At 43.4% G+C, this 27,752-nt stretch overlaps 1 protein-coding gene across 4 annotated transcripts; it reads left to right on the forward strand.

Moving 5' to 3' along the window:
* Positions 1-1,649: 1,649 nt before the first annotated feature.
* On the forward strand, positions 1,650-27,028 carry fam149a (family with sequence similarity 149 member A). 4 transcript variants are annotated; one of them, XM_024141385.2, is made up of 15 exons: positions 1,650-1,924; positions 7,986-8,075; positions 8,389-8,521; positions 8,619-8,761; positions 8,973-9,104; positions 16,422-16,583; positions 16,762-16,955; positions 17,192-17,346; positions 17,550-17,653; positions 17,891-18,136; positions 18,530-18,656; positions 19,321-19,443; positions 20,750-20,828; positions 21,820-21,975; positions 26,237-27,028. In XM_024141385.2, exons 1-15 carry the CDS (start codon positions 1,794-1,796, stop codon positions 26,311-26,313), a joined length of 2,052 nt encoding a protein of 683 aa, XP_023997153.1. In that variant the 5' UTR covers positions 1,650-1,793; the 3' UTR covers positions 26,314-27,028. The 4 variants fall into 4 exon arrangements, 2 of the variants coding, with proteins under 2 accessions (XP_023997153.1, XP_070296512.1); XR_002894686.1 differs by lacking the exons at positions 21,820-21,975; positions 26,237-27,028 and having other exon boundaries at positions 18,530-18,663; XR_002894687.2 differs by lacking the exons at positions 20,750-20,828; positions 21,820-21,975; positions 26,237-27,028 and adding an exon at positions 20,272-20,359 and having other exon boundaries at positions 18,530-18,663.
* The last annotated feature ends 724 nt before the right edge of the window (positions 27,029-27,752 follow it).

The raw sequence follows: 27,752 nt of genomic DNA on the forward strand, positions 1-27,752 counted from the left end.
TACACAACATGTAATTGATGGAATTGAAACCAGGTGTGTGGGAAGACAAGACAAGACAAAACAAAATGGAAAATGAAAAGTGGATCGGCGATGGCTAGAAGACCGGTGACGTCGACCGCCGTACGTCGCCCGAACAAGGAGAGGGACCGACTTCGGAGGAAGTCACACATGTCTCTAGAGATGTTTGATCGGGGTCAAGTCCGGGTGCTGGCTGGGCCACTCAAGGACATTCAGAGACTTGTCCCGAAGCCACTCCTGTGTTGTCTTGGCTGTGTGCTCAGGGTTGTTGTCCTGTTGGAAGGTCAACCTTCMCRCCAGTCTGAGGTCCTGAGCGCTCTAGAGCAGGTTTTCATTAAGAATCTCTCTGTACTTTGCTCCGTTCATTCTTTGCCTCCATCCTGACTAGTCTTCCAGTCTCTGCCACTGAAAGACATCCCCACAGKATGATGCTGCCACCACCATGCTTCCCCATAGGGATGSTGCCAGGTTTCCTCCAGATGTGACGCTTGGCATTCAGGCCAAATAGTTCAATKTTGGTTTCATCAGACCAGAGAATCTTGTTATCTCATGATCTGAGAGTCTTTAGGTGTCATTTGGCAAACTCCAAGCGGGCTGTCATATGCCTTTTACTGAGGAGTGGCTTCCGTCTGGCCACTCTATCATAAAGGCCTGATTGGTGGAGTGCTGCAGAGATTGTTGTCCTTCTGGAAYGATATCCCATCTCCACAGAGGAACTCTGGAGCTCTGTCAGAGTGACCATCGGGTTCGTTAGGTCACCTCCCTAACCAAGGCCCTTCTCCCCCGATTGCTCAATTTGGRCGGGTGGCCAGCTCTAGGAAGAGTCTTGGTGGTTCCAATCTTCTTCCATTTAAGAATGTTGGCGGCCACTGTGTTCTTGGGGACCTTCAATGCTGCATAKATTTTTTGGTACCCTTCCCCAGATCTGTACCGTGACACAATCCTACCTCGGAGCTCTACAGACAATTCCTTCAACCTCATGTCTTGGTTTTTGCTCTGACTTGCACTGTCAACTGTGGGACCTTATATATACATATATATATAGACAGGTGTGTGCCTTTCCAAATCATGTCCAATCAATTGAATTTCACAGGTGGACTCCAATCAAGTTGTAAAAACATCTCAACTTTAAGAAATGGAAACAGGATGCACCTGAGCTCAATTTCGAGTCTCATGGCAAAGTATCTGAATACTTATAAAAATAAGCTATTTTAAATTTGTATTTTTTATAAAAATGTCTAAAAACCTGTTTGGCTTTGTGATTATGCGGTATTTTGTGTAGATTGCTGAGGARTTATTTATTTTTAATCAATTTTAGAATAAGACTATGGTAACAAAATGTGGAAAAACTCAAAGGGGTKTGCGTACTTTCRGAAGTCACATTAACTCGTCTGTTTTATCGCCTACCAACATGGTCCTATATAACCTTGGTTACAACTAACATATTGAATGCAATGCAGGAATGCAATACATTCAGTGAAAGTCTTTGATGTAGTAGGCTAGATCAAAGCCTGATACAGTYGCGAAGTTCCTTGGTCCAATCAGATTCCCCACATGTTTGGCGTAGCAACCACCTGCAACTGGCAGGCACGTGCTGCCAGMCTCGGTTCATTTAGGATGCGAGGCTGCTGTCGCATTCCCATTCATAGTTTACGTCTCCGACACCGAGCCGACCTGGGATCAGTTGAAAGTAGGGACTAGGACGAGTTTAGGCTTTTTTCATGACGGTCCAGGCACAGACAACTCAGATAAAGGATCTGCAGGCTCCATAGCCCATGGAGTGTTTGTTAGAAATAATGTATCTTAACTCCGAGAAATGGTTCCTGCTTGACAGAGATCAGTATCAATGGAAGAGGCCGAGCACAAGCAGACAGCAACCGATGCAACAGAAGGTTGCCAGTTCAAAGTAAGATTCCCTAAATGCATAATTTTAAGCATTTTTTTCCTGATTTATCACAACCTAAAGTTGGAAATGCTTTTGCTTTGTGGAATTATTTAAAATGTTGTGATACGCAACTTCCACTGTGTAAGTATTTGTTGTTTAATGTAAAGTTGATGGYACTTKTTATCTCGTTCGCCAGACACTTTCCGTTCTAAGTCAAGCACTGCCGCCTACGGAGGTTAATGAAAAAAACGTATACTGTGCTGTGACACCTTTATTAATTTCCTCATCAACTGGTCTGCTCCATCTATTCAGATGTGAGTTGTTTTACACACATCGGAATAGAAGCAGAAGCACTCTTTAAATGCTACAGATTTGTTTTATTCCTTTGGACAAATAACAAATAAATAAGGGAGAGTTGACCATGGTTCATTAGTAAGCCACTGACCAAGTCTAAAACTACAGCTCTSAATATTTAATTTATTTTCTCCCTCAATGGCATCTTGATATGACTAATTAATACAGGGCCAATGTCAGAGAATCAAGGTGTAGTCTTTCCTTTGCCACAGCTATATCTAATTGCTCCATCTACCCTGATAGCATGATTAAGGCATAGTTACGGCTTAAATACCCCCTGAGTAGCTCTCTGTCTCAGATAATGAGATGAGGCACTGCTATTGTATTCACTTAATTTGATTTGAAAAGAACGTTAATGCGGGGCTATATTTTTAAGCAATAAGGCCAGAGGGTGTGTGGTATAAAGCCAATATACCTTGCTAAGGGATAGTATTATTATTTATGCACGACGCAACGCGAAGTGCCTGGATACAGCCCTTAGCCGTTGTATATTGGCCATATATCACAAACYCCAGAGGTGCCATATTTCTACGTATTATAAACTGGTTACCAACCTAATTAGAGCAGTAAAARTAAATGTTTTGTRATACCTGTGGTATACGGTTTGATATTCCACTGCTGTCAGCCAATCAGCCTTCAGGGCTCGAACCATCCAGTTTATAATTGTTGTTAAATAATCTCTGTTGTAGCCATTGCATGAATATGGATTTAAATGAAATCACGGCAGTAGTATGTCTGCTATATTTTGTGTGGTAACGTAATGCATAGGGGTTAGGCAAAGTGACGCTCCAGCAGTTTGATAAATTGTATTTTAGTGACCTCTTGTGAAAAGAATAGAGAATGAGGGTTCTGAACTTTTTTAAAGGGGGGAAGAAGAAAAAAAAATCATAATTTCCAGCAACACCCCAGTCAAAAAGAGAGGAAGATAAGTGTTTCCTATGACATCAACAACCAATTAGTAGACAATTAGAAGGAAATTATTAGGCAATGCCTACTCATAATTGGTTAAAATCACATGAMGCACATTAACAGAAAGTAGCCTATGGGTGAGAGGCTAGGAGCCATTTATGTGTTGTATAGTTTTTGTGATGTCACGTTTTGCCACTGTGAAGGGAAGGATATRTAGTCAGTTGCACAACTGAATGCATTCAACCGAAATGTGTCWTCCGCTGCCTTCATCGACGTCGACTGGAAAGCAGTAMGTTGTTACAGGGGGTTAGTTGCCTTGCTTAACGGCAGAACGGCAGATTTTTCCACCTTGCCGGCTCAGGGATTCAAATCAGCAACCTTTCGGTTAATGGCTCAACGCTTCTAACCGCCAAGCTACCTGGACAGTAATGCATAAGGTGATGGGTCAGGTCATAGGTTACGTTATCTTTAAAGGTAGACTCAGAGAAATGACACGAGATGTAGATGCACCAAGTAAACTAGTAGTAGTGGATACATTTCCTCAAAAACCAGGAGCGCAAGGCTAAACTTCTCTGCTGTTTTGGTCCTGTAGCTACCACGTTGTAACAGTGTGCCGCCAGTGGAGGCTGCTGAGGGGAGGACGGCTCATTATAATGGCTGGAATGCAGTGTAATGGAATGGTATCAAACATATGAAGACCATGTTTTTGATGCCATTCCATTTACTCCATTCCAGACATTTATTATGAGCCYTCCTCCCCTCAGCAGCCTCCACTGGTATATGCACATATCCCAGCTATTCTTTCTGACTGTGTGAGATGAAAGCCTTGGCATCGTGCTCATCTCAATGGCCGCTTTTGAGCGGATCATTTTTGTCAAGTCGATGACCATCGTCGGTCACCGCTTTTCAAGGAGTGTTGCATTCTGGGGATAACAATTGTCAGACTGAGGACTACGTAGCACATGGGGATGTGTAAAACGTACTCCGCAGCCTGAAGTGTCCCCGCCAGAGAATTGCTAGCTTTTAGCCCGACGCAGACTGGTAACACACTTCAGAAGGCCGGTACTAGTGCTAGCAAGGCAGAGGTCCMGGGGTCGAGCCWCGGTGTGAGCCYAATCATGAGGAAGTGGTACTCACTAAGCAAGCAYCGTGACATCCTTTACACCTACATGTACTTTACAAATATCATGCAATCAAAGGTCATGACGTTTTGACTGCAAGTATCTGCAGTTCCTTCTCACCAGCTGCACCATGCAGCCGTCGCCTGCACTGTGGGATGCTCTATTGTCACGCATTAGGTAGTCTTTGTATAACCATGCGAACGTGACCAAAGACATGACTGAAACAAGAACAGATTTGCAGGGATTTATGTGGATATATACAAAGAAATGTAATATTTGAGGCGCTCTCTCACTAATTGATTGTACAATGTACACACATACTATTATACTTTCAGTTTGTGAGTGTGTGATATGMYGGTTAGATACATGTTTATTTCGACGCCATCTTGCTGAGTCTACCTTTTAAATTATAAAGTCAGTGTCAATGTGACCTGCCAGATTAAGAAGTTTGAAAACCCAATCAGAAAAAAAATACTTGAAAACCCCATTTGATTTTTGCCCCCTAAAAAAAACAGAAAATACTTCATTTTGGTTTTTATTTTATTTGAATGGTTTTAGAGTCAAAGATAATAGTTTTAGTTTTTAAACCGGTTTGTTAATCATTTTATTTCAGTTTACTAAATAGTTTTTTCATGATTTACTTTTTGTTTTCATTTACTATAATAACCTTGGTGGTCACTCAATTTACAGAAAAGCAGATATGGAGCAGCAGAGATCTCACAGGGATGGTTGCTCAAGCCCTATGAAATCACTGTACTATTGTTGCCTCACACAAAGGCCTGGGAGAAAACGACTCCATTTCAATTAGCTGGGCCTTTCGGTACGCGTGCTGTTGCTGAAAGTTTGATGAGCATGTGTTGSCTGGGTGGTGTTCGGCTGGTTTGGCATTTGCTCTGTGAGGGAAATGTGAGCTGTCTGGCTGGGACGTCCACCCTCCTCTTTGACCTCCAACAACCGTTAAGCCGCCTGCATCACTCTCTCGCTAATTAGTTTTCCTTTGCCATCCATACCACACGGGATGGTTTTTGTTCTTGTTTACTAGGGGGTGGTAGTGTGGTGTTTACAGGAAGTATACAGGATCCGCCTGACATTCAAGTTAAGTTTGATTCCTTTTGCWGAAATGAAGCATTTCCCCCACATGCATCTTTTACTCTGTGCATTTATTATTTTAATGAACGAGCTATAGAAAAATGATGAGGACAGCAGTTTCATTGTGCTGCTAGACTCTCTGCCCAGGGGGAGAGAATGACAAAGATAGCAAGGTGTGGTTTTTCCACATGACCGCTCTACTGAACCACAMGTGGGACCGACCGGTCTTCCACTCACTGGGACTCAACTGTTGCTGTAGGAGCCAAGGAAATGGAGAGAAAGATGTATGGATAGCATTTGTTGCTATGGGATGGAAAGGATTCAGGYAGAAAAGAATGAGAGAGAGATGAGTGGAAACAGAACAGGAAAAGGAAGTGCACACACACAGCAGTGATACGGTGTACTAGTAAGTGTGTGTGTCTGTGTGCTGTGCACGCGCATGCAACTAATGAATCACTGAGCTGCCTGTCCCAGCAGACCAATAGACATGGAAGGGGGAGAGAGAGGAAGAAGGGGGAGGATAGATGGGAGGAGGGGATAGACAGGAGGGAGGGGGAGAGGGATAGAAGGGAGGAGAGGGGAGGGTAGACGGGGGAGGGATAGAACGAGGGGAGGGAGGGATAGACTGGAGGAGAGGGATAGATGGGAGGGAGGGGATAGACGGGGGGAGGGATAGACAGGAGGGGGAGGGAGGATAGACTGGAGGAGAGGGATAGATGGGAGGGAGGGGATAGACGGGGGAAGGATAGACGGGAGTAGGGGGAGGATAGACGGGAGTAGGGGAGGATAGACGGGAGGAGGGGGATAGATGGGAGGGAGGGGAAAGACGGGGGAAGGATAACGGGAGTAGGGAGGGATAGACGGGAGGAGGGGATAGATGGAGGGAGGGGAAAGACGGGGGAAGATAACGGGAGTAGGGGAGGGATGGACGGGAGGAGGGGGATAGACAGGAGAGGGAGGAGAGGGATAGACAGGAGGGAGGGAGGATAGAGAAAGAGAGGAGTGACGTCAGTGGGAGTTTCAACCATGGTCAGACCATAAGAAGGTATCAGAGCCATCCGGTGATCTGAAGAGGGGGTGTGAGGAGGGGGGGGGGGGGGGTGAGAAGACCGTCACCTTGTGCGTGGCCAGCACCCTGGGTTTGCTCTGACCTTTAACTGTACCAGCCAGAGAGAGGCAGGAGAGGAGGCGGGGGAGGAGGAACCCTTGGCTGGAGATGCGTGAGTGTGGGCTGAGGTGTGCAGGGCAGAGTGCTGGTGTGGACAGCCAGGTCAGACAGCTGAGGAGGAGGCATTGGACAACCCCTGGCTCTTTGACTCCAGGCACCTCTAGGGAGGGAGAGTAGATGCCTGCGGCAGCCATTACCCAGGGTGTTCCCCTCAACCTGGGGGCCCTGCCTGGCTCCAGCCTCCCACTGCTGGTCCACCCGCTCCACACGGACTACTGTAGGCTAGGGGAACACAGCAGSGGCAGGGCACTCATTGTCATAGGGTAAGTCAAGTCGTGTTTTTTTGTAAGGAAGCTATAGTTAATTGATTATAAAAAATMCATATTTGAGACATTTATCTCCACTCATCTGTATCACCTGATGGCGTCTAGTTTCAATGACATTTGGTTCAGTGCTTGACTTGGGCAGGAGCTCACCGGAGTTGAGAACTGGCACCTGACATTTTCCACAGCTTGAGCTCCTGCTCCTCTTTATAGAATATTAGCTCAAAGTATTGTGTAGCTCCTGCACCTAAATATAAATAGTACCAGCACCCAAAATGAGTACCGGCACCTATTTCAGTCCAAGTCGAACACTGATTTGGTTTCAGTTTCCATCTTGTAATGACTTTTCAGRGGTTTAACAGTTCCATTGCTCTATGACATAGTTAATTGTAATATTTGTAGCATGCTGTGTATGTTGCAATAGTGTCAGGACACGTTGTTCATTATCCCAGCCAAAAACTCAGCAGGGACTAGAAATGGCATTATCAGACAGTGTACGTTTACCTCATACACCAGTTTGTGCTGTTCTCTCCTTAGATTACATTGTGTACAAGGAGACATTTAAATGGAAATCCAGGGACAATTATGCAAAAAAATTAAACGATATGACAAGTGGATATGAATTTAAAATATATATTTAAATGTTTTTATTATAATTCTGTCTATCCATTTCTATTTCAAACAAACAACAAAAGATGAAGTAGTAGWCTAACTCATTCAGGCATATAATTGTCGGCATATTTATTACCGTGCCTTGTTCAGGTTGAATTATTAATGTCATAACTAGCAGGAGGATTAGGGGTCAGTCAGTGGAAGAAAGCTGGCTGGGGTGCTGCTGTACGGCCTGGGTGAGGGTTTGTTACCATCAGCGTGCTAATGTTGCTGGTGTCCTTTTGAACGGGACATCTGTTTGGCACTGTCACTCATCAGGTAAGCATGGAGGTGACGTWTCAGGTGTGATTTGACTGTTTTGTGGTGTATGTGGTATGTATAATGTATGCAAGATAATCACATAGGTATGGAACTTCCTCATCTGKCTTCCATCTACCTACCTACTATACTTCCCCACGAAGCAAAAACTTTTAAAGATTGCTAGCTTTTCTTTGCATTTGTTCCAGGAAAAAGCTGGTCAGCGAAAGGAGCATTTTCTCAAACCCTTCCCTCTTCACCCGAGGCAGTCAAGGAGGAGCCATTGCAAGTCAGCTAAGGTACTGTGCTTCAAATCAATCATGTGTTACATTGTAATTTTCCAATGATAGAAATGGGTAGTACCGGTAAATGTTTTAACAGTAGTTTTAACAGATAGCCATGAGTAACATTTTATATAACGACTTGTTTCATAATGGAAAACCAGGCTGCTTCTCTAATGGCACCCTATTCCCTCTATAGTGCACTGCCTTTGACCACTACTTTTGGCCAGAGCCCTTGGTCAAAAGTAGTGCACTATATAGGGAATAGAGCGCCATTTGGGATGCAKCCAGTGTGGGTAAGGTCTTCTCTGATGCTAATGTATTCCTCCAGTGAGTTGTCTTCGTACCAGTCTTCCTGTGGAGGAGTGACCCCTGAGAGAATCCTCACCTGCTGGTCTGAGACTCAGAGCTGTGCTACAGGCCTCTCTACGGAACAGAGCTCCCTCTACTCATGGAGATACGATGTATGAGCACACACACACACACACACACACACACACACACAGAGCCCTTTGCAGTAAAGAAGGTCTTGTGAGTGTGTGCCTCCTGTGGTGTGTTCAGGAGTTTGACAGAGTGAACACCCAGCGTGTGCGTCAGCTATTCAGTGATGTGGACGAGCTGCTGTATGAAGGGAGGGTGAACAGCAGCTCCCTGGGACTGCAGGAGGAGTGTCAGGAGTGGAACGGACACTCCCCACACCTCAGGTACACCAACAGCATAGCCATGTCCCAAATGTCTACCTATACTGCACTTCTTTACCCTATGGGCCCTTGTCAAGTGTAGTGCACTACATAGGGAATAGGGTGCCAGTTGGGATGCAAACAAAGTCCTTCATGTGAAAGTGTTTAATTGAATTGGCTCTCCCTCTGTCTCTTTCCAATACTTTCTTATATTGTTTCTGTCTTTCCTTCATAGAATTCTGGGTTATCAGCTGGAGTCGCCCAATCAGGAAGGGTTTCAGTACGTACACAGGAGAGTGGTGGCCAGTGGAGGGAGAGGGAATGCAGTGCTGCCCCCGTGTGTGGACAAGAGGGAGAACTCTGGAGAGTAAGGCCTGGCTCCTTGTGTATACTACACAAAAACAACAACATGACGCTAACATCTCACGGTACTTCAGTTGGTTTCCCATGGCAACAGAGCAGACATGAGAATTTTGGAGGAGCGGTATTATGGTTGTGTGTTCAGGTTTGTGTTGTGGAGGTGAGCTCTGTGGCAGGGGGCCAGCTAAGGGACAGGTGGCATAATGAGCAATCTGCCATGGTTCTGGGAATAACATCCAGGCAGTCTGTCTCCAGGCAACACAGTTGTTTGTTTACTAATCAATTCCCAACGAGGATTTACCTTAGCAAACACACCTACTTAAACACACCTATTACAGCCWTGTTTGTTCAGGATTCAGTGAGGGAGCCAGACTAGTGGGAGAATGACTGTCTGGCTGCATAAATACACATACTGTAGTATGGTATGAATACAATGCAAGTGGTAGCACAGTATGCTTTCAAAGGTGATCCAAAACAATGATCTAGAAATTATCTAGTAAGGAGAAATGCCAAAAGACCTAATCCAAGTACACGTCAAGATGAACTCTGAAAGATTTAAACAACCTTGATGTTTTCTGACCATAGCTAACTAAAACCCCTTGGAGTCATTAAAACTCGTTTTTCAACTATTCCACAAATTTCATGTTAACAAACTATAGTTTTGGCAAGTCGGTTAGGACATCTACTTTGTGCATTACACAAGTCATTTTTCCAACAWTTTTTTTACAGACAGATGATTTCACTTATAATTCACTGTATCACAATTCCAGCGGGTCAGAAGTTTACATACGCGAAGTTGACTGCCTTTAAACAGCTTGMAAAATTCCAGAATATTATGTCATGGCTTTAGAAGCTTCTGATAGGCTAATTGACATCATTTGAGTAAATTTGAGGTGTACCTGTGGATGTATTTCAAGGCCTACCTTCAATCTCAGTGCCTCTTTGCTTGACATCATTGGAAAATCAAAAGAAATCAYCCAAGACCTCAGAAAACAATTGTAGACCTCAACAAGTCTGGTTCATCCTTGGGAGCAATTTCCAAACGCCTGAATGTACCACGTTCATCTGTACAAAAAATTGTACGCAAGTATAAACACCATGGGATCACGCAGCCGTCATACCGCTCAGGAAGGAGACGCGTTCTGTCTCCTAGAGATGAACGTATTTTGGTGCGAAAAGTGCAAATCAATACCAGAACAACAGCAAAGGACCTTGTGAAGATGCTGGAGGAAACAGATACAAAGTATCTATATCCACAGTAAAACGAGTCCTATAACCTTAATAAAGGCCGCTCAGCAAGGAAGAAGCCACTGCTCCAAAACCGCCATTAAAAAAAGCCAGACTACGGTTTGCAACTGCACATGGGGACAAAGATCGTACTTTCTGGAGAAATGTCCTCTGGTCTGCTGCAGGAGGGACTGGTGCACTTCAKAAAATAGATGGCATCATGAGGAAAGAAAATMATGTGGATGTATTGAAGCAACATCTCAAGACATCAGTCAGGAAGAACTTCTTAGGGATAGGGTCTAGTTTCCTGAATTTCTGCCTGACTGACGTGCCCAAAGTAAACTGCTTGTTACTCAGGCCCAGAAGCCAGGATATGTATATAGCATTGGATTGGTAGCATTGGATAGAAAACACTTTGAAGTTTCTAAAACTGTTAAAATAATATCTGAGACTATAACAGAATTGATATGGCAAATGAAAATCCGAAGAAAAAACAGATATTTTTTGAGGTCCCAMGCTCTTACAATGGAAAGCTATGGGCCCTATGTAATTCRGTCTCCCAGATTGCAATTCCTATGGCTTCCACTAGATGTCAACAGTCTTTATTCAAGGTTTCAAGCWTGTTTTTTGAAAAACAAGCAAGAATTTGGAGATTTGGTGAAGAGAGCACCGGAACAATATCAGTCTTTCGGCGAGCGAGGGAGAGGGCGCGCACTTACTAATTTTGCATTCCTATTGAACATACTACTTTCCGTATGAAATATTATAGTTTATTTACATTTTAGAGTACTTTATTAAATAGAAACGTRGTTTGACTTGTTTGGATGAATCTTAGCGGTAGCTTTTTGGACTCTGTAACGGCAGTCTAAGTCGTCCTCCTCATCGGACGAGGAGAGGCGAGAAGGATCGGAGGACCAATGTGCAGCGTGGTAAGTTTCCATGATTTAATYAACATGAAAACAATACACTATACAAAATAACAAAACAAACTAACCGTCACAGTCCCGTGTGGCACAAACACTGACACAGGAAACAACCACCCACAAAATCCCAACACAAAACAAGCCACCTATATATGATTCTCAATCAGGGACAACGATTGACAGCTGCCTCTGATTGAGAACCATATTAGGCTGAACACAGAAACAGACAAACTAGACACACAACATAGAATGCCCACCCAGCTCACGTCCTGACCAACACTAAAACAAGCAAAACACATAAGCACTATGGTCAGGACGTGACAGACTCCTGCATGTTGAACGAGTGGATTACTGAAATCGATGGCGCCAACTAAACTGACTTTCTGGGATATAAAGAAGGATTTTATCTAACAAAACGACCATTCATGTTGTAGCTGGGACCCTTGGGATTGCAAACAGAGGAAGATCTTCAAAAGTAAGTGATGTATTTAATCGCTATTTGTAATTTTATGAAGCCTATGCTGGTTGAAAAATATGTTGATGTGGGACGCCGTCCTCAGACAATTGCATGGTATGCTTTTGCTGTAAAGTCTATTGTAAATCGGACAACGCGATTAAATTAACAATAATGTAAGCTTTTAAATTATATAAGATACTTGTATGTTCATGAATGTTTTATATTACAATTATTTATTTAAATTGCGTGCCCCCCAATTTCACCGGATGTTGTCGGCRGTTYTCCCGCTAGCGGGACGACCTATCCCTATTAAAGCTTGGTCGCAAATGGGTCTTCGAAATGAACAATGACKCCAAGCATACTTCCAAAGWTGTGGCAAAATGGCTTAAGGAAACAAAGTCAAGGTATTGGAGTGGCCATCACAAAACCCTGACCTCAATCCAATAGAYAATMTGTGGGCAGAACTGAAAAGGCGTGTGCGAGCAAGGAGGCCTACAAACCTGACTCAGTTACACCATCTCTGTAAGGAGGAATGGGCCAAACTTCACCTAACTTATTGTGGGAAACTTGTGGAAGGCTACCTGAAATGTTTGACCCAAATTAAACAATTTAAAGGCAATGCTACCAAATACTAATTGAGTGTATGTAAACTTCTGACCCACTGGGAATGTGATGAAAGAAATACAATCTGAAATAAATCATTCTCTCTACTATTATTCTGACATTTCACATTCTTAAAATAGTGGTGATCCTAACTGACCTAAGACAGGGAATTTTTACTAGGATTAAATGTCAGGAATTGTGAAAAACTGAGTTTAAATGTATTTGGCTAAGGTGTATGTAAACTTCCGACTTCAACTGTGTATATATAAAGAATATACAAAGGACATTTGGGCTAGGAGGTACAGTATGAAAAGCAGAGTTTCACTGGAAATGTGTCAATATAATTGCAAACCAACATGAAGTTAAGGGCACCAAAAGTAGAGAAGACATGATGAGGAATACATTTCCACATAAAAGGGGGTCTTAGGAATTAATTTATCCAATTGATTTTAAAAGTATTATTTAAGGTAGTAAAGTCCAGATAATTCATTACAACAGTACGGTTTCTCCACAGAAAGTTGAAAAGCATCTGGTCTATGTCTTTGCTTATTTTACCACCAAGATAAAAAGATACCTTCAGCCTTGGTTATTAGGACTCTTCCTTTTAAAGATACATCCCTCTGTAGCCATTGATTTAGCTTCTTCTGGGTTTTTTAATAAGAAGCTTAACATTTCGTAAGCCTCTAGACTTCTAATCTTAATGGTTATGCCTAAATATGTAAATTCTTCTTTTACTGGAATACCATAATATGAAGGTGTCACACATTCTTTGACAGCCATGAGTTCACATTTATTAATGTTAAGATATAGACCAGAAGCTTTGGAAAAGGATTCTATCACATTGATCGATCTGGGAATCTGACTATCGTCTTTCAGAAAAAGTGTAGTATCGTCAGCCAGCTGGCTTATAATAATTTATTTACAAGCTATGGAAATACCTTGTACAGGATTATTATTTAAAGAATTTGTAAACAGTTGGATGATTAATAAAAACTGATACGATGAGATGGGACAATCTTGCCTAATTCCTCTCTTTAACTCAAATCTAGGTGAAGTGCCATGTTTCAATTTGATAGAACTGTTACTATTTGTATAGAGAGTCTTAATAGCCTTACAGAAAAAATCCCCAAAGCCACATTTCTCAAGGGAGTGGAAGAGGAACTGATGCTCCAKTGTATCAAATGCTTTATAAAAATCAAAAAATAATATGAAGCTATCCTCGGTTATTAGGTCTGAGTAGTCAAGCATGTCCAATACTAGTCTGATATTGTCATAAATATGTATTTTCCTCATGAAGCCAGACTGTGTTTCATCAATGATTGCATCCAGGACTTCTTTAATTATTTTTGCAAGTAGTAAGGCTAATATCTTATAATCATTATTAAGAAGACAATTTGGATTCCAGTTATCGATGAGCAGCTTTGGTATCAGTGTTATTAATTAACCCCTGACATTGTTTTTAATACTCTCTAAAAATACTTAAAGTAGGAAGGAAGCTACTTGTTCAGAAATTCATAATTCAATCAACACCTGGGGATTTATTGTTCTTTAGATGTTTGATAGACTCGATAATCTCTTCAACTTTGATGGGTTCATCACACTGTTTAGATTCTATATCACTGATAGAGTGAACATTATTCAGTGCGTCAAAGAAATCTGTGGATTCCTGACAGTACATAGAGCTATACAATTTCCTGTAAAAATTGCTACAGTAGTTAGCAAGTCATGTTTGGTCATCTGTAATAACACCACCAATGTTTAAATTATGGATAGTGTTATTTGTAGAGTGAAATAGGATGAATTCTGTTCTCCCTCATCAAGCCATTTTTTCCTAGATCTAATAAAGGCTCCTTCTGTTTTTAATCTCTATATATTATCCAGTTTATTTAATCTATATATATTATCCAGTTTATTTAATCATATATATATATATGTGTGTGTGTATTTATTATCTAGATTATTTTGTAACTCAATCAGTTCCATGTTCTACTCCCCTGAGAGGCTGGCTGGGGACCTCTGAGAAAGGGAAGTTATCTTAATGATCACTTTTTCCTCCTCAGCTCTTCTGGTTTTAGCAAGATTACTACCAGATTTTCTAAGGTATTTGGCCAATTCAAATTTAAAGAGCTCCCAGTTCTTGCAATAAGATCTTTCTTCACAAGCTCTTTCCCAAAAGTGTGAGAGCAGATGTTTAACCTCAAACTGAACTATATCATTATTTWACAAGGAGCTATTTAGCTTCCAGTAGGACGCTCAACCTAGGTTAGTATCAGGGGTAAATATTTTGACATCAATGTAAATGGCCCTATGTTCTGTGAAGAGGTATTGTACTTCACATTGTTTCGTAACCCTCTGAAGGCTCCGCTTGGGTCATTACAATGAAAAATACCTTTGGTATATAAACAGTGACATATTTTTTTTACTGGCAACATAGCATGAATTCTGTCTGAAATAGGTATACAGTGGCTTGTGAAAGTATTCACCCCCTTGGCATTTTTCCTATTTTGTTGSCTTGCAACTTGGATTTTTGGGGGGTTTGTATCATTTGATTTACACAACATGCCTACCACTTTGAAGATGCAAAATATTTTGTTCTTGTGAAACAAACAAGAAAACAGAACTTGAGCGTGCATAACTATTCAACCCCCAAAGTCAATACTTTGTAGAGCCACCTTTTGCAGCAATTACAGCTGCAAGTCTCTTGGGGTATGTCTCTATAAGCTTGGCACATCTAGCCATTGGGATTTTTTCCCATTCTCCAAGCAAACCTGCTTCCAGCTCCTTCAAGTTGGATGGTTCCGCTGTGTACAGCAATCTTTAAGTCATACCACAGATTCTCAATTGGATTGAGGTCTGGGCTTTGACTAGGCCATTCCAAGACATTTGAATGTTTCCCCTTAAAACACTCGAGTGTTGCTTTAGCATATGCTTAGGTCATTGTCCTGCTGGAAGGTGAACCTCTGTCCCAGTCTCAAATCTCTGGAAGACTGAAACAGGTTTCCCTCAAGAATTTCTCTGTATTTAGCCCATCCTTCAATTCTGACCAGTTTCCTAGTCCCTGCCGATGAAAAAACATCCCCACAGCATGATGCTGCCACCACCATGCTTCACTGTGGGGATGGTGTTCTTGGGTGATGAGAGTGTTGGGTTTGCGCCAGAATAGTGTTTCCTTGATGGCCAAAAAGCTACATTTGAGTCTCATCTGACCAAGATACCTTCTTCCATATGTTTGGGAGTCTCCCACATGCCTTTTGGCGAACACCAAATGTGTTTGCTTATTATTATTTTTTAAGCAATTGCTTTTTTCTGGACAGTCTTCCGTAAAGCCCAGCTCTGTGGAGTGTACAGCTTAAAGTGGTCATATGGACAGATACTCCAATCTCCGCTGTGGAGCTTGCAGGTCCTTCAGGGTTATCTTTCATCTCTTTGTTGCCACTGATTAATGCCCTCCTTGCCTGTTCCGTGAGTTTTGGTGCGGCCCTCTCTTGGCAGTTTGTTGTGGTGCCATATTCTTTCCATTTTTAAATAATGGATTTAATTGTCCTCGTGGGATGTTCAAAGTTTCTGATATTTTTTTATAACCCAACCCTGATCGTACTTCTCCACAACTTTGTCCCTGACCTGTTTGGAGAGCTCCTTGGTCTTCATGGTGCCACTTGCTTGGTGTACCACTTGCTTAGTGGTGTGCAGACTTTGGGGCCTTTCAGAACAGGGTGTGTGTATATATAATATATATATATATATACATATATATATACTAAGATCATGTGACAGATCATGTGACACTTGCACACATGTGAGCTTTCTTTAACTAATTATGTGACTTTCTGGAAGTTAATCTGTTGCACCAGATCTATTTAGGGGCTTCATAGCAAAGGGGGTGGATACATATGCATGCACCACCTTTCCATTTTGAATTGTTTTGAATTTTTTGAAACAAGTWATTTTTTTCACTTCACCAGTTTGGACTATTTTGTGTATGTCCATTACATGAAATCCAAATAAAAATRYATTTAAATTACAGGTTGTAATGCAACAAAATAGGAGAAACGCAAAGGGGATMAATACTTTTGCAAGGCACTGTACTCATAATAATCTGCTTTCCTGACTACAGGTTATGTGTTGAAGGTCACAGTCTRTCCCCAACTCCCTGCACATTGCAGGGGGCAACCCCTCTCTCCCACTCTCTCTGTGATCACTCCTCCCTTCTACAAGAAGAGGTCTATGAGGCAGAGGGAAGGATGGAGGAATTTCTTGCCTATGATGCCAAAGATACGTAAGGCATTTGAACTTTACTTTCTAAGCATGGCATTTAATATTTTAAGAGTATGTGCAAGCATGTAACAGCCTGTGGGAGAGAGAGTGTGTGCGTATCTGTGTGTGTGTTCAAGCCTGTGGGTGGAACGAGGGCCGTATTGCTCCAGTGTGTCTTGACGTCAGGGTTCTCTCCCCAGGGAGGATGAGTGGGTGGGTCAGAGAGGAGTCTGGGGATCTGTGGGGAAAGCAGGGAGGTCCGGGGTACCCCCTGTGTCTCCCCACACCTGTATCAGGGAGGCCGTGGCTGACGAGGCCTTTGATGACATGTGGAGGGAGGTGGTGAATTCTCTGGGGGAGCTCCTCCACAAACACTGGCAGAGACAAATCACGGGTCTGTCTATCTACAAACCACTGTATTACAGAGCTGTCATAGAACTACATGAATACCAATGATGATATGCCTATTATACACAGCAACCATGGTACTGCACACCAACTCTGTTATAACTGATGCTTTTTGTTATGCTGTGTTATGAATTGGGCTAGGAGTTTGACCTGATCACTTGACCTGGCCAGGATAAACTCTGGGTCCTAGTTATGAATCAAAGTATTTTGTTTTTACCGGAGGTGGAGCAGGTCAAAGAGGAGTGTTGGAGGCTCTTGGTGGAGTCTTGGGTGATCCCTCTCCTCACATCAACAGTAAATGTCAGCGTGTCCCTCTCTCCAGGGGCTCCAACACACGTAGCATGCTGCTGTGGTCCAACTGTTGCCCCAGTACACAGGTGAGAAGTCTGCCAGCCACCAAAACACAGTGTCAGCTGCTGCCATTGACTCTCTAGAGGAGCTCTTGCACTTCTGGCAACAACACCATTCAATTGAATTAACATTTATCTCAAATACACTTATTACAATGGCCTCAACAGAGAAGCCAAGGCCCCCTTAAAACAAGCCTTGAGCTATATTTATTTACTTTCTTTTTTTCTAGGCCTCTCAGGTATCAAGTACCTTCAAGATGAATTTAAACGGTGTTATGACAATCCAAGCTAAGCCTCTTCAACAAAGACAACACGGATTTGCAGAGAAGTCTCAGTAAGTCTGTCTGAATCCCCAGCTATAAGCTCGGCTCTGATCCTGAACAAACAAAACCATTCCTGTTTCTCTTTGGGGCTGGACAGGGTGCCATTTGGGATGCAGCCGTTCTGTTAGGATTTGAGATGAGTACAAATAAGAACTCCAACATCTAAAATAGGTTAGAAAAGAAATTGACACACTGGTATGACTTTAAGTAATGTCATTAGTATCACTACTTTTTTGACTTCTCTGTAGTTGTGATCTGGAGGACAGACCCAGCAGAGCTCCAGCCCCCACTGTGTCTCCATCCAGGAGAGCATGTAGTACGCCCTCCCACAGAGCCCCAGGCCCAGCCCAGCGAGGCCTGCCCCTGCCCAGGCTCCATATCTGCTCCAGACCCAGCTCCACCTCCAGAAGTACCAGCTCCAGGGGCAGGGCCAGGAGCTGCCTCAGCCCCAGACACACTGTCCCCAGACACCAGGTCATCAGAGGAACCAGACTGTGAGATATCTACTGTATATATTAATAAGTAAGCTAGGCTGATGTTTAATTGCAACACAATAATAATTGGTATATGCAACTACATTAAATGTTTAGGACTTGGTTATGGTAATATTAAAATGTTTAGGTCAAATAATGAAATTGCAGTTTTGTTCTAGAGAAGTGTTAGCCATGATGACTATTACATTTTACACCATTTACGCAGACACTCTTATCCAGAGCAGCTAGGGTTAAGTGACTTGCTCAAAGCCATACTGAGAGATTTTTCACCCAGTTGACTCTGGGATTTGAACCAGCAACCTTTCGGTTACTGGCCCCATTGCTCCTAAGTGCTAGGCTACCTGCCGTCCAACTATCATAACAAGGCTGTAATTGTCCTGGTTTGTACTATAGGACCACAGTGACAGAAGGACAGCCGTCCCCAATCCTCAGTTCAATACAGAACCAGAGGCTCCTCCCCCTCCTCCATGCTGACCAATCAGAGCTGGAGCCCTCCGTGTGTACTGGTGCACCCATGCAGGTACCAGGTGACCTACTGTTTCGTCAATGTACTCAAATGTCAATACAGGAAGTTAGTATATCAATGTGTCAATTCTAACGCAGGTTATAGTAAATTACATTTGCCTGAATACCATAATAAATGGGTAATGATGACATGTCTTTTAAATTACTTGTCATTCTGACCGAACGTAAATTACCATATTGATTCCGCTTCTTGCATTTGCATGGAAAGCAAATATGTGTTGGCTTGGCTGACCTTGCAAACATGCGTATCTCCAATGCAAAGAGCAAAGAGTGTGTGCTGGTGTAGGGCAAGTGAACTTTGNGTTGTAGGCCCTCCTTGGTTGGTGACAGAAGCACCAGATCATCAGCAAACAGTAGACATTTGACTTCGGATTCTAGTAGGGTGAGACCGGGTGCTGCAGACTGTTCTAATGCTCGCGCCAATTCATTGATATATATGTTGAAGAGGGTGGGGCTTAAGCTGCATCCCTGTCTCACCCCACGACCCTGTGAGAAGAAATGTGTGTGTCTTTTGCCAATTTTAACCGCACACTTGTTGTTTGTGTACATGGATTTTATAATGTCGTCTCTCTCTCTCTCTCTCTCTCTCTCTCTCTCTCTCGCTCTCTCGCTCTCTCGCTCTCTCGCTCTCTCGCTCGCTCGCTCTCTCGCTCTCTCAGCTCAGGGGGAGGATTCTGCAAGGAGGACATGCCACTGTACCCATCTCTATCCTTCCTCCCCTTAGAGAGCCCACTCTGCTGTTGGAGTCCCTGTCTCGTCCCAACACCACACACACACTCCGGGTACGAGACACACACACACACAGTGGTGGCGTGGTGGGGTTGTCTGTGGGAGTGGTAGTAGAAGAGATTGTATTACTGTCTGTTGTATAGCAGATGCCCTTATCATTATATCAAGGGTACAGAGCTGTCTGCCTTGCAGRGTGGTTTATTGCTCTACCTTGGTCAACTCGTTATTGGAAAAGAGAATGTGTTCTTAAAGCCCCTAGAGTRGATGTCTGCGCCCCTGTGGAAATCTAATTAGCATAATAAAAAAATCCCCATTAAAATCTGTCAATTTAAGTTAGAGATCTGTTTTTGCATTGGATGCYTCTCAATCCACCACATCCGCCGATATCTCACTTCTGCATCTGAGGTGAAAGGTGGCAGAGCTAGAGCGGTGTTTGTCAGACCATGATGTAGCATATGACCCCTCTATGGAAAGATGAGACTCTCAGAAACACGATGGTGTTCTCCGTTTTGCTCTGAGGTACAGCCAATCTGCCAAGTTATGTCTGTAGTGTCTGAACAGTTTGGGCTACACACAAATACGAGACTGTCACGAACACGTACATGTCGGTTGTTTTACTCTAGGATGCCCACAGGCCTCACAAGACTTGTCTGAAGGTCCCCCGGTACCAGTTTAAAAAATGAATGGAAGTATATATGGAGACAGTTTAGTGGCAAGAATAAGGGGTTAAATACATGTAAAATATATATTTTTTATATCTCTCAGTAGGACAGATTTTTTTGGGGGACTATCTTTTGTTCCATGTAGTGAAAATGTTATTCAACGTGTTTATGTGGGCTAATAGCAGTAAGTGTCACGTATACTCCCTCTCCGACCTCTAGGTCATCAGGCTGCTGATTATCCCGCACACCTGTCACCATCGTCTCGCGCACCTYAGCCTCATAACACTCACCTGGACTCCATCASCTCCTTGATTATCTTCCCTATATCTGTCACTCCCCTTGACTCTGTTTTCATGTCGGTGCGCTGTTTGTGTATCGTGTTCATTGTTTCTTTTATTTATTAAAACACTCACTCCTTGAACTTGCTTCCCGACTCTCAGCGCACTCGTTACAGTAAGGCTTAGTCTGTAGAGGGTTCATTTACCTGGTTAAATAAAGGCTAAGTAAATAAAAGCTGTCTACCTTTTTGTACAATGAGATGGTAATTATGGTAACATAATAGATTATTATCCTTGTTTTAACTTGGATTACTGTAGTGTAGGTTACATATTACCACTATTTATCTAGGTGTGTTTGCTCAAATAAAGTATCCTTTTTCTTTTAACATATGACTTGAAAGCAGCTCTTTGTTTTCTAGTCAGACACACCCATGAAGCAATTGTTCACTCCCATGGATTTCACCTGCCACATGAAGACTGGGAAAGGACCTCACCCAGGTGACCGCTATAGRACTGTGTACTCATGCGTCTAGCCAACAAATGACAGGACAGGTGTCCAGTGCAGGGGGATCTATAAGTATTATGTACATTGTAAATATTGTTTTAGATTTTTTATGTTTTGACTAAGCAGGACAGTTTTTTCTTCCAGTGCGTGTTCGTAGGCTCGTGCTGAGGAAAGTGATGGTTAAAGGCAGAGGCAGAATGTGTCATCATCCCCATTGGCCCTGGTTCAAAGTAGTGCATTAGACAGAGGCTGCGTTTCAAACTCATAAAAGACACCCTTGTCCACTTGCTTTATGCCCTTGGGGGAATCCCCACGGCCATATTTGTTGTCGGTCCAAATGATTAGCCAAGAAAGGGAAGTTTGCAACGTAAGCCCTTCAGCCCTAATTTTTAATGGAGTTTGCGAGTATACAATTATGTTGGGGCCTGAAACACCCCATAATTCAATTTGCGATGATTGTACATCCGCTAAGAAAGCAAGTTAGAAAMTGTGCTACTAATGCACAAAACGTCTCGTAAAAGTAATTATGTTTTTGTTTGTTTAGCTTTTGGAAATTGTAGAAAACATTTTCCTTCATAAGTTCCAGCTAGTGAGTTAGCTAATTAATTTGCTATCTATCATACAGTAGCCGTATATTAATAATTCTATAGTTAATATAAGTAGACATGCAATCATAATTGACTGTATTGCATATAAAGCACCCACAAGCTACCGGTGGCTGAAAACCCAATCATCGCGGGATAAACGAATTTCCAGCCAAGGGCGGTCCATTTCAAAATAATTTCTTCCTCCCTTGCCCTGCAAGTGTACTCGTCAGACGTCATGATACATCATCAGAAGTGTCCACTTAATRTGAGCTCTGAGGGGCGAGGGTGTGTCTTTTTAAGTGTTTGGAATGCAGCCAGAGAATAGGGTGCCATTTGGGACGATACCTGTGTTAGCGTTAGACGGGCATGTCGTAATGCGTCACCTCTGGTCTCCTAGGTGACTATGCTCTGATTGGAGTGACAGGCTTTGGCGTGGGTATCACCTGCTCCGCCTCCAACGGCTTCTCCGAGAGCACCATGGCAACGAGGAGACGCCAGCGCCCGCCATCCTCTTCTGTGGAAGGAGAGAGTGGGACCGAACCACTGCTCTTAGGTAAATACTGTAAAGGGCAAATGACTACATGGAGTTATTAGGAGGAAAGTGGAGAGGGTACTGCATAGGCCTGGGAATTGCTAGGGACCTCACAATACCATAGTATCACCATGCTGCGGGACCTCACATACCATATTATCACCGACACTGAAGGGACCTCACAATACACAACATCAATCACCAACCATACTGAGAGACCTTCACCACGATACGATATACACACCATACTGAGAGACATCACAATACCATAATCACCACACACTGGAGAGACCTCACATACATATTATCACCACACTGAAGGACCTCACAAATACCATATCACCACCAACTGAGAGACATCCCAATACCATATCACCACCAACTGAGGACCTCACAATACCATATTATCACCACACTGAGGCACCTCACAATACCATATTAATCACCACACTGAGGACCTCACGATACCATATCACCACATAACTGAGAGACCTCACGATACCATATCACCACCAACTGAGAGACCTCACAAATACATAATCACCACACTGAAGGACCTCACGATACCATATCACACCCAATACTGAGACCTCACGATACCATATTACCACCATATTGAGGGACCTCACGATCCATATCACACCATACTAAGGACATCACAATACCATATTATCACCACACTGAAGGACCTCACAATACCATATCACCACCATAAACTGAGGACTCACGATACCATATCACCACCATACTGAGAGACCTCACGATACCATATTACCACCATACTGAGGGACCTCACGATACCATATATCACCACACACTGAGGGACTCAACAATACCATATTCACCACCATACTGAGAGACCTCACGATCCATATCACCACCATACTGAGGGATTCACGATACCATTATTATCAACCATACACTGGAAGGACCTCACATACAACATATATCACCACCATACTGAGGACCTCACGATACCATATACCACCATACTGAGGGACTCACGATACCATATTATCACCACACTGAAGGGACCTCACAATACCATATCACAACCAATACTGAGGGACCTCATGATACCATATTATCACCATACTGAGGGAACCTCCACTATACCATATTACCACCATACTGAGGAGCCTCACAATACCATATCTACACCATGAGGGACCTTCATAAATTTTGTTGCTGAGGGAATCGAAACGATACTAATAGATTCATATCCCACGCGTCGGACCTATACCTGTGAGCGGATCGGTCATGGATACCTCATATTACAACCTATTACACTGAAGGTACTGAGTCTTCACAATATCAGCTATGGTGAGCTTAGATTCACATGGTATTGTGAGTCTCAGGTTGTGGTGATATATGGTATCGTGCAGAAACATCCCCTCCAGATATGGAGTTGGGTAGATACTGATGGGGTATCGTAGGAAGGCTCTCTCAGTATTCGGTCAGCGTAGTATAATGGTATGGTACATTGTGAAGTCCTACCAGACCATTTGGTGGAGTTGTCATCACCGACCTATAGGCTTGAGAGGATCTTCTCGAGGGATTAACGAATCCGCAGTTAATGGGGTGGTGGCAATAATGGTATCGTGAGGTTCCTCCTCAGTATTAGTCAACGTGGTATATGGTAAATTGGTGAGGTCCATTACAGGTACGGAGTGGTAATATACACGTGGATATAACGGAGTCGGACAGGCCCGTCTCAACACCCTCAAGTACCACTATAATAGGTGGATTCTAACCATATGTGTATGAAGATCCGATACTGAGGAGTACCTCAGTATGGTCGAGCCTTGCATACGATACGCCTGGTAATGTTAGGGTCCTTTTCCTTACTTTCCAGTGTGGTGATAATGAATTGGGTATCTACGTCGAATGAATCACCCTCCAGTATGGGTGGTATAGGCTCTGAGGGACTTCTTCGTTGAGGTCTCTCAAACGCGTATATGTACTGGGTGCGCAATACCGATGGTATGTGTGAGGTTCCTTCCCACGAGGATGTGGTGAAGCTGTAAATGCATTATACACGCACAACTGGAATGGCCACTCACATTACGAAGTAATGCACCACTTGCAGTGACTCTGAGGGATATCTCATGGGATACCGGTTGGATTATGGAGATGTAAATTCCGGAGAGATATCCGGAGTGCGACCGTTCAATCGACAATACCATTAGGTTACGCACCTATAGGTCTGAGGGCGACCTCGTGATAGGGAACTCATAATGGGTTATAAACATCTCGAGATGGTCAACTCTGAGGCGAGTGTCGGCGTGGGTTTGGCGACGATACGCATACGGTAACGAGCCTGCTGAGGGACCTGCACTTGAATCTGTCAGATACCATATTAAGGTCTACCGAGGAATTATATCATTAGGCACCCCCTAACCGGGATATCGCGGTAGTGGATTACCTCCAATATGGCTATTAGATAAGGCTAGGGAGTTTGGTACCCTGCACGACACTACGACTATGGATGTTGGATTCGGGACATAAAATCTGAAAGGGATACCCGGGTGATGGCTACATATACCAAGTATGAGTTTGGGGTGGCCATTATGGGGTATTGTACGGATCTATCTGGAGTGGACGTGCTGTCGCAACTGAAAATAATGGCGTACATGGTATTATCGTCCTCACCATGTAGAGGTGACGACGCCTCACCGCCTATACGCTCTATATTATCCCTCTGTACCAGCGACTCTTACGTCGCACGGAGATCCTCAGATCCATACTTAACCGACTCATGCTAGAGGACCTGGCACGGGACGATGACCCAGTCATATCTCCCCATCTTTCGTACCGGGACCATAGCTGCGGGACCTCAGCGAATACGGCATATTATCACCATAGCTGAGGGACCGTCACGACTAACGGCATATTACCACGCATGCTGAGGGCACCGCTTATCATTTTTTATCACCAATACTGTAGGTGGGCCGACACGATATGTATTGCGATTCGATACTGCGTTTTTCCCCCCGATTTGATGTTCCAGACATATCGCTCACCAGAGGGACAAGAGATTGCCATGAGAAAATGAGTTTTGATCAGTCAGGAAAATATAAAAGTGGCGATGGAAAACAAGCTATAGGATGAAAAACACCAGAGTTTTGGCACAGGAACAGCCAACTAGCGCTAGCTAATGCTACCTAACAAAGAAAATAAGTTCATGTAACCATATAATAAACTATATTGCGATATGTAACTATTGATTTTTTCCCTCCATCACTAGTAACGTAAACTCACATAAACTCGTACATCGCCTTGGTCCGTACAATTGCCCTTATTTTAGCGCCCCAAAAACGTAATACTTCCAGATCAACTGTAATGTCAATACCATTGTAAAGCACAATTTCTCCCCTTTCCAACAAAATCAATTACATGACCTAAACACTGCCCGTTTCTGCATAATTCAAGCAGGCAATGAGCCCCGTCGGGTCTTTTTAAAAATGGCGGGTGGGGAAGCGAAACTAGATAGATGTCGTGTGGGAAAATTGCTTTTTTCACTCGATCTGTCCAACTTATCACCTTATTGCCTCTAAAATGTAAATAAAACACCATAAAGAGTTTATATAATGTGCCATTACATACCTATTTGAAGGTTTGTGTCGAATATGAATCGGGTTTTTAGGGCGGTGCTAAAGTGATCTTAGAAGTAAAAAAAAAAAAGAAAAAAAAGAAGTAAACAGCGGCTTTGAGAATGATGATCGCATGCAATGATGACGAAAAAAATGACTAGGTATCCCCCCCTTACCCCCGTCACTGTCCATTTCTTGTTTTAAAACGATGAGAGAAGTGCTACACCTGGTGGAGAGAGATTGTAAGACAGAAATAGTTGCTTTATGCGTGCTGTACGTTACGACATGACACGTCAAGATGTAACGGAGGGTCAGTTTTTTCAACTTTTCTCCAATACTATCGAGCCATTACCATGTCGATCAACGCTTGAATAGAAACCTAGTTCACACCCCCGATTTTGAAGTCYACACAGTCGCTACAGTCCCATTAGTTTTCTTTGTAGCCTCGTTTGAATGTCGCGGTTACGCACATTTGTACGGAATGGGGTGAGTTTACGCTTCTGTTTAGTGCAATGTGCAAGAGAACGGGGCTGCTCGTAGATTGATGTGCACAGGAAGATTGCTAGTAGGTAGATAAGTAGAGGGAGATGAGAAAAGTGAATTGAATGGATAAGAAAATGAAGCAGTACACTACAGTACACTATGTGTCATTTCTACTGTACTTTAACTGAAGTATAAAACTTATCCAGGTGTTCCTCATCAACGTAAAGTGTTTGGTCGGTTTCCTGGTCATGTGAAGAAGAGACTCCAYGTGGTGTTGTCATAGCAGCACAGTCCAGACAGGAAGACCAGAATGCATCAGGAACACCAACACTTGGAATTAATGGGTGTGACTAGATGAAGTACAGCTACGGTGAGATTTACCATTGAACTAACACAAGAGTTTGGACTTACGTTTTGAAGCCAGATGATGAGTCGGAGTTGGAGATCACTTTTCATTGCTATGGCGATAGCTAGCTAGCCTCCCTGACAGTGGCTATCTAGAGGTAGGACCGCAATGTGCAGATAACGGGTGGACAATAAGGACAAGGTTTTAATTTGAAAAGACCACAGCATTTAGCAGGACAAATCTGCTTGGTTATATTGTATATCTGCCGTTTTAATTAGATACATTGTAGTTTATGTGCCAAGAGCCATTACAGGATAGGAAAATGGTGATTAAATACATTGTTCCTACTTGTTACCTAGATTTCGATTTTGCAAGCTAGCTAGCATTGTGAAGCAGTTGTCTATGCATACAAGCAACCGTACGCTGATATTTCATCCAAAATAAACGATCGGCAGGAAATATTGATTGTTACTTTGCATAGCAGTGCTTGAGGTGTCACTACCCAGAGGTTAAATCCAGATGTGTCGCTGCGGCTGCGACTGGGAGACCCATGAGGCGGCGCACAATTGGCCTAGCGTCGTCCGGGTTATGGGGTTTGGCCGGCGCGGATGTCCTTGTCCCATCACGCTCTAGCGACTCCTTGTGGCAGGCCGGGCACTGCAAGCTGGACTTCGGTCGCCAGCTAGAGGTGTTTCCTCCGACACATTGGTGCGGCTGGCTTCCGGGTTAAGCGAGCCAGTGGGTCAAGAAGCAGTGCGGCTTGGCAGGGTCGTGTTTCGGGACGTTGGCTCTCGACCTTTGCCTCTCCCGGTCTCTACGGGAGTTCAGCGATGGGACAGACCCATAAAATAAAAAGGCGTGTCATGTCATGTAGCGGTGTCATGGCGACGTTGGCTAGCTAAGCTCGTGCAGAAAACACATCAGGTTTAACGGTCGTCACGTGCCGAACTGCGCATGTGCATGCCATCAAATCAAAGGGACTCCTTCAATAAAAAAGTATTTTTGACTAAAATGAAAACTGTCACTTTCACGTTGGTTGGAGTAATAACATGTTCAACTACTTAAGACATTGTTCAAATAAAATTGTGCCTTTAGATTTGAGGAAAACTACAGAAAATTTTTCACTTCTCTCAATGGACCCAAACCCTGCCTGGTCTTCTATAAAACCCCAAACCCTGGCCTTGGTCCTGCTTGGTCTTTCTTATAAACCCCAAACCCTGGCCTGGTCTGCTTGGTCTTCTATAAAGCCCAACCCTGGCCTGGTCTGCTTGGTCTTCTATTAAACCCCAAACCCTGCCTGGTCTGCTTGGTCTTCTATAAACCCCAAACCCTGGCCTGGTCTGCTTGGTCTTCTATAAACCCCAAACCCTGGCCTG

This window comes from Salvelinus sp. IW2-2015, unplaced genomic scaffold (assembly GCF_002910315.2).
Source record: "Salvelinus sp. IW2-2015 unplaced genomic scaffold, ASM291031v2 Un_scaffold2522, whole genome shotgun sequence".
Taxonomy (NCBI): Eukaryota; Metazoa; Chordata; class Actinopteri; order Salmoniformes; family Salmonidae; genus Salvelinus; species Salvelinus sp. IW2-2015.